The 6,947-nt window shown below is 33.6% G+C and overlaps 1 protein-coding gene across 4 annotated transcripts; it reads left to right on the forward strand.

The window, feature by feature from the left end:
• The first annotated feature begins 2,652 nt into the window (after positions 1–2,652).
• Positions 2,653–5,869, forward strand: LOC11429521 (U-box domain-containing protein 40). Of its 4 annotated transcripts, none has more exons than XM_039833244.1 (2): positions 2,653–4,348; positions 5,407–5,869. In XM_039833244.1, exons 1-2 carry the CDS (start codon positions 2,815–2,817, stop codon positions 5,520–5,522), a joined length of 1,650 nt encoding a protein of 549 aa, XP_039689178.1. In that variant the 5' UTR covers positions 2,653–2,814; the 3' UTR covers positions 5,523–5,869. The 4 variants fall into 4 exon arrangements, with proteins under 4 accessions (XP_039689178.1, XP_039689180.1, XP_039689179.1 ...); XM_039833246.1 differs by lacking the exon at positions 5,407–5,869 and adding an exon at positions 5,307–5,338; XM_039833245.1 differs by lacking the exon at positions 5,407–5,869 and adding an exon at positions 4,751–5,274.
• Positions 5,870–6,947: the final 1,078 nt, after the last annotated feature.

A 6,947-nucleotide genomic window follows, 5' to 3' on the forward strand; every position in this document is an offset into this window, starting at 1 on the left:
ACTTTCTCAGAATTAGTTATGTGATTCATTTCCCACTATTAATTTCTATTCAAAAGGTCGTTGCTTCCTCAAGGCATCTAACAAAGGGCTTTCACATGGTGGGGGTGTGTGTGACCATGTCATTTCCATTCCATGGCCATTGAAAGCTACTCCATTTTAATTTTTGTCACATAATTAAAGCTATATATGTCCTTTTTAAGATGTGGTCCATCTCAAATTTATATGGTTTTGGGCACCAATTCACTGACCTGAATATGGTTTAATCTTGTTTTCCATTAACTAAAAAAGTGTTCTAGGAGACGCTCTATTTCTCCATAATTAAATTATGTGAGCTCTAGCTACTAGGCTACTTGACCAAAAAAAAAAAAAAAATGTTCTAGCTAATAACAGTTTGATTTGGAGTCTGCCAGTTGGTAGCATTAAAATGACAGGAAATATATATATATATATATATATATATATATATATATATATATATATATATATATGAATATTATTCTTCATATCTACTCCTCTTTTTTATGGAAACAATGCAGTAGAAGCAATTTCAGGAAGGAGATGAATTATGATATATGAAATATGAATTGAGATAGAAACATAGATAACCCTTTATTTACATAAAGTCAAGCGGTTACAATACTATCCATAATTTACTTTGAGTGATTATAAATTCTAAAATTTACTATTCTTAGAATTCATTGCAAGTTATTGGTATGGCCAACCTCCAAAGTTTTACTTAAATTATTTACATATAATGTAGCATATACTATAAATGAAAAGAAGTTGGTTACTCTGTCTGTTAAAAAGAATAATAAATTGATACGTACGATCGATTGCAATGTTCTACTGAATGAGTGAATTTTCTTTTAATAACCGTGTATGAAAACTAAACTCTAAATAGAATGTTGGTTAGTTTAATTTGATTTGAAAATGTACTCTTTCCGTTATTTGTCACGTTTAAATTTTTAACTGTTTGGTATGAAGAAAATGATTAGATTGATAATAAATTTAGCATGTTTATTATCCAGGGTCCACAAAATTGGAAAAGAGAGAAGCTAACGGCGGGGTTATGAGCCTGAAATCTTTGAAAGTATGAACATAACATTGATATTTTAGCTTATCATCACTAACTATTTGACACTTGCAATTAGTTAACACTTTCAAATCTAATTTTATGACTTGATTAACCTCTCCAAGTCTCTATCCCCCCACAAGCGTGGAAGTGATTAAATCTGAGATGAAGAAACTCCAGAGGATTCAGTTTGTCAGACATGATTTAGTATCACTTTAACTAAACTGCATTTTTAATTATACTAAAAAAGTTTATCAAACTAAAGCTACAACCAACTTATTCTAATGAAGTTAATGTAATCTATGGTTTCTGCTATGGAAAAAAAAGTAACAGTTAAGTAATAATTTATTCTCTCAAATAATTGTTAGTATAGTTTTATAATGCATGCCTTTGCTTCTACCTCACTACTTTTTTACATCCTTTTCTGTCCTATGTTGAAGTGTTCATTTTTTTTTAATTTAATTTCCATATGCATACTGCATAAGTATATAAGTATATGTTAAGAAACAATGCATATTCATGAATATTTAAATGAGATGATAAATAATCTCTTTCAACTTAATCAAAGATCTTATGTTGGAGACTAGAGATAGAAATGTAGCAATGTCAAATCTATTAAAAGAAAGGTTTAATTACACTTTTGCTCCTTGCATTTTGACCAACCCACGAAATTGGTCTTACCTCTTTTAAATCGAACAAAATCGTCCTTAAATTATATGTTTTTTTTTGCAGTTTTAGTCTTATCTCCCTATTTCTAACTCCAGAAACGCATATAAATGACAGTTATAGTCCAACCACCTATGTTCAATCATGAAATAAACAAGGAATAAATCTTGTGGGTATAAGGAATCTACTTTGTTCAGCACACAACCAAGAAAAACCCTAATTTCTAATACATGTTTCAAGTATGTAACATATCTCGAAAATTAGATTAGTGTGCTGAATAAAGTAGATTTCTTGTACCCACATATTTTATTCTTTGTTTATTTTATGGTTGAGCATAGGTGGTTGGACTAAAACTGTGATTTATGTGCATTTATGGAGTTGAAAATAGGGAGATAGGACTAAAACCGCAAAAAACATATAATTTAAGAATAATTTTGTTCTATTTAAAAAAAATAGGATCATTTTCGTGAGTTGGTCAAAATGGTAGGACCAAGAGTGTAATTAAGCCTAAAAAAATCTATTGCAGTTTTACATGGTTGGATAGATTAATATTTACGTGCAGAGATATATAGATAGATGATTAAAAAGAAAATAAAATCAACACTTTCCATCCAAAATTCCAATAAACATCACCTAATAAATCCCTATCTCTCTCTTTCCCGTCAACACACACCTCACATGATTCAGTCATCTTTTTTAAATGACACCCAACTTCCTTAACAGTCTCTCACTTGCACTTTTCACAATCTGTAATGACACTATTGCACTAACAAACAACCAAAAACATCACACCTTCAAAGGGTGTTTCAGTAAATGCACATACTAGAGTCCAACCTTCCATGACTGTATCAACTGTAATCTAAGGATAAGCTTATAGATCTGCAAAAACAACCTCTCTCTCTCTCTCTCTCTCTCTCTCTCTCTCTCTCTCTATATTTTCTTCATTAAATCGTTTTTCAGATTCTTACAATAACCGAATCCAACGTTTTTCGCCGGGAAGTTCATTTTTTGCCGCAAAGTTCGTTTTTTACCCCGGAAATGGATGTTTTTGTTTTCAGCAACAACTGAGATTAGAAATGGGTGATGAAGAGTTAACCGGAGAATCTCAACTGGCCGGAGTACCCACCGGAGCTTGCCGACTCCGGCGAGCTTTGGAACTCATTTGTTCGTTACTTTCTCTAACGCTCTCGATCAGGGTCTTCGCCGGAAAATGGCAACTCATTCGGAACAAGCTTGAAGAGCTTCATTCAGGTTTAATCGCCGCCGAGAATAGTGATTCCGGCGAGAATCCGTCGCTTTCGAGGTTAGTAACTTCGATAGTAGCGACGGTGAAGGAGTGTCACGATCTGGGTCAGCGTTGCGTTGATTTCTCGTACAGTGGGAAGCTTTTGATGCAGAGTGATTTGGACGTAGCGTTTTCGAAACTCGATGGTTTAGCGAAGAAGCTTTCGGAGATTTATAGAACGGGGATTTTGACAAATGGGTTTGCGCTTGTTGTTTCAAAACCGTGTCTTGGTGCTTGTAAAGAGGATATGAGGTTCTATGTGAGAGATATTTTGACGAGGATGAAGATTGGTGAGTTGGGTATGAAGAAACAAGCTTTAAGGAATCTTCTTGAGGTTGTTGTTGAGGATGAAAAGTATGTTAAGGTTATTGTTGTTGATGTGAGTGATGTTGTTCATGTTCTTGTTGGGTTTTTGGGTTCTAATGAGGTGGAAATCCAAGAAGAGAGTGCTAAGGTTGTTTGTGTTCTTGCTGGTTTTGATTCATATAAAGGGGTTTTGATTAGTGCTGGTGTTATCGCGCCTTTGATCCGGGTTTTGGATTGTGGGAGTGAGTTGGGGAAAGTTGCGGCTGCGAGGTGTTTGATGAAATTGACGGAGAATTCGGATAATGCTTGGGCTGTTTCGGCTCATGGTGGTGTCACGGCGTTGTTGAATATTTGTGGGAATGATGATTGTAAAGGGGATTTGGTTGGTCCTGCTTGTGGTGTGTTGAGAAATCTTGTTGGTGTTGAGGAAGTTAAGAGATTCATGGTTGAGGAGGATGCGGTGTCGACTTTTATCAGGCTAGTGAAATCAAAGGAGGAAGCAATTCAGGTGAATTCAATAGGGTTCATTCAGAATATTGCCTTTGGAGATGAGTTGGTTAGGCAAATGGTGATTAGAGAAGGCGGAATCCGTGCTTTGTTACGTGTTTTAGATCCGAAATGGTCATATTCTTCAAAAACAAAGGAAATAACAATGAGGGCTATTGAAAGTTTGTGTTTTACTTCATCTAGCTCTGTAAGTATTTTAATGAGTTATGGTTTTGTGGATCAGTTGCTATATTATGTTCGACACGGTGAAGTTTCGATTCAAGAGTTAGCTTTGAAAGTGGCATTTAGATTATCTGGAACATCCGAAGAAGCTAAGAAAGCAATGGGAGATGCCGGTTTTATGGTAGAATTTGTTAAGTTTCTCAATGCGAAATCATTTGAAGTTCGCGAAATGGCAGCTGAAGCACTCTCCGGCATGGTCACGGTACCTAGAAATAGAAAGAGGTTTGTTCAAGATGATCATAACATAGCCCTGCTTCTGCAATTGCTTGATCCAGAAGAGGGAAATTCAGGTAACAAAAAGTTCTTAATCTCTATCTTAATGTCATTGACAAGTTGCAATAGTGCAAGGAAAAAGATTGTTAGCTCTGGTTATGCCAAAAACATAGACAAACTAGCAGATGCTGAAGTATCTTGTGATGCTAAAAAACTTGTCAAGAAACTATCCACAAACAGATTCCGCAGTATGTTGAATGGAATCTGGCACTCATGAATGTAATTCATCAATTATTTTTCTCTCTTTTTTTTAACTGTATATTTACTTTAGTGTCTTACAAGTTTTGCTAATTTGTTTATCCCTATTCAATATGCTTTCTGTTTAATTTCATTGGCCTTTGCCTATGATAACAGTAGCACACACCATTATGTTGATTGTAATCAGAGTTAGTGATGATACCATAAAAGCTTTGTTGTAGATTTTCATGAAGATACTCTCTGCCATTACTGTGAGACTATTAGCTATGGTAGATTGTACCTAAGAAGGAAACAATTATAATATATTATACCAAAAGAAACAAAAAAAGAAAAGAACTTAATTACTTACTAGTTGCAGTTATTTTTCTACCTACCTAACTCATTTTTGTTTGTAAGTGTTGCTACAATATTTTATAGTGTATGCATTTGTAAATAGTGTGTGGTACCACATGGGGGAAGACATACATCTATCTATATCAATACTTGGTAAGCATGTGAGTGGTGTCAACATTGCTTTTCTATATCCAGCATTTTATATTACAAAGCAGATAGTGATAGATGAAGTTTCCATCTGTATTGTTTTTGTCTCTTTGTAAAGTTTTGTACTTTGTTATAGCTACTTCCTAGCTGTTCATTCATCAAGATTGTAAACATGACGTTTGTCCACATGCTTGTTGCTCGTGAACTTTTTAAGATAAGAGCATAGAATGATCATTAATCATACATCATTATATAATTTACATTACCCTTATGTTTGTTTTCTCTGGTTTTTTTAAGTACTTTGCTTAAAATAATTTGCGGCGTGAATTGTGGAAGTACAAGTTCCTAAATATGGGAAATCAATTTTCTTGATTGTGTGAGTGTGATGATGTCAAAGGTATTGGCTCTCGTGTGTTCATGTTGCGTGTATGCAACCAATGCTGTGTGAAAGCAGAATGGGAAACATGTGAATATTCAAATCAATTAGGCTGTTCTAGGGGAGATTTTTGCTAGCAGTGTCATGGGAATTCTGCTCATTACCCAAATAGTTCCACTCATTCCCAAAGTAAAAGTCCAAAATACCCCTATGTATGTTAACATGCGTGGTGTGACTTAAGTTGTGCTACGTGACTTAAGTCACGCTACGTGCTGTAATTCAGGGAGAACCTCATTTTCAAACAACACACAAATCTCATTTTTCTCTTAAATTACCCAACTCCAAAATTCCTATAACTTCAAATCAAACAACACTCCAACAACAAGGGTAAGATAATTGTTGCAGTTGGAAGATAAATTCCGGAATGTAATGTAATGATAGGAACATGTATTATTGAGAATCAACTATATAAGTTATTTATTGACTTTTTATTCGAATTTATTCAATACACGCTGTCGCAATTTTTATTCAAATTCATGCTCTCAATTTTTATTCAAATTCATGTTGTTGCAATTTTTATTCGAATTCACGCTGTCGCATTTTTTATTCGAATTCATGTTGTCGCAATTTTTATTCAAATTCACGCTATCGCAATTTATTTATTGACTTTATTCGAATTTTTAATTTAATACGCAATCAATCATAAAACAAATGCAACAATTAACAAAAATAATATATATAAAATATCGTTTTATTAATATAATTCTTATTACATTTACAATGGGGTAAAACTAAATCTATCAAAAAATAAAAACCACCAGAAAACCTACCTCCCTAACGTAAAACTAAAAGAAAACCACCAAAAAATCGACATCTCTGGGGTAAAACTAAAAGAAAACCACCAGAAAACCTAGCTCCCTAGGGTAAAACTAAATCTGCATGTTTAGTTTTACCCAATCTAGTTCTTTTTTCAAGAAAGCTGCTCACTACTTATCTTTTCCCCAGCATTTCCACTACTTATCATTCTTTCTCTTTATGCACCAAAATAAAGAAGGAAAAAAAGAAGGAAAGGAACAAGATTCATGGGGGGAGAGAGTGAGGAGGAGAGTGGGAATGTGAGATGGTGTGAGGAAATGGGGAAGTTTAGAGGTGTATTTATGGGTATAGGGTAAAAAAAACGTGTAAAAACTTAACAAAAACGTGTAAAAACAATTAAAATGCATTGAACAAAGTCAAAAAAAAAACGTGTGTTCTTGAGCCCAGGATTAACACTAGCGTGAGTTAACTCACACTAGTTTGACCGGTGGTCAAGAACACATTTTTTGGACTTTAGTCGGTTATTCAACACTTTTATTGAGTTTTTTGACTGCATTTAGTGCATATGAAACCTATGCACTAAATAATTTTCAATTAGGCATTTATTCTTATTTTTTGGTTACATTTAGGCCTTTATTCTAATTTTTTTATTATTTTTATTCTAATTTTTTTTTATCAACTTTATTCTAAATTATTTTATTTACTTTATTCTAATTTTTTTTATTTACTTTATTCTAATTTTTTTT

The sequence above is a fragment of the Medicago truncatula genome, chromosome 4 (genome assembly GCF_003473485.1).
Source record: "Medicago truncatula cultivar Jemalong A17 chromosome 4, MtrunA17r5.0-ANR, whole genome shotgun sequence".
NCBI classification, from domain to species: Eukaryota; Viridiplantae; Streptophyta; class Magnoliopsida; order Fabales; family Fabaceae; genus Medicago; species Medicago truncatula.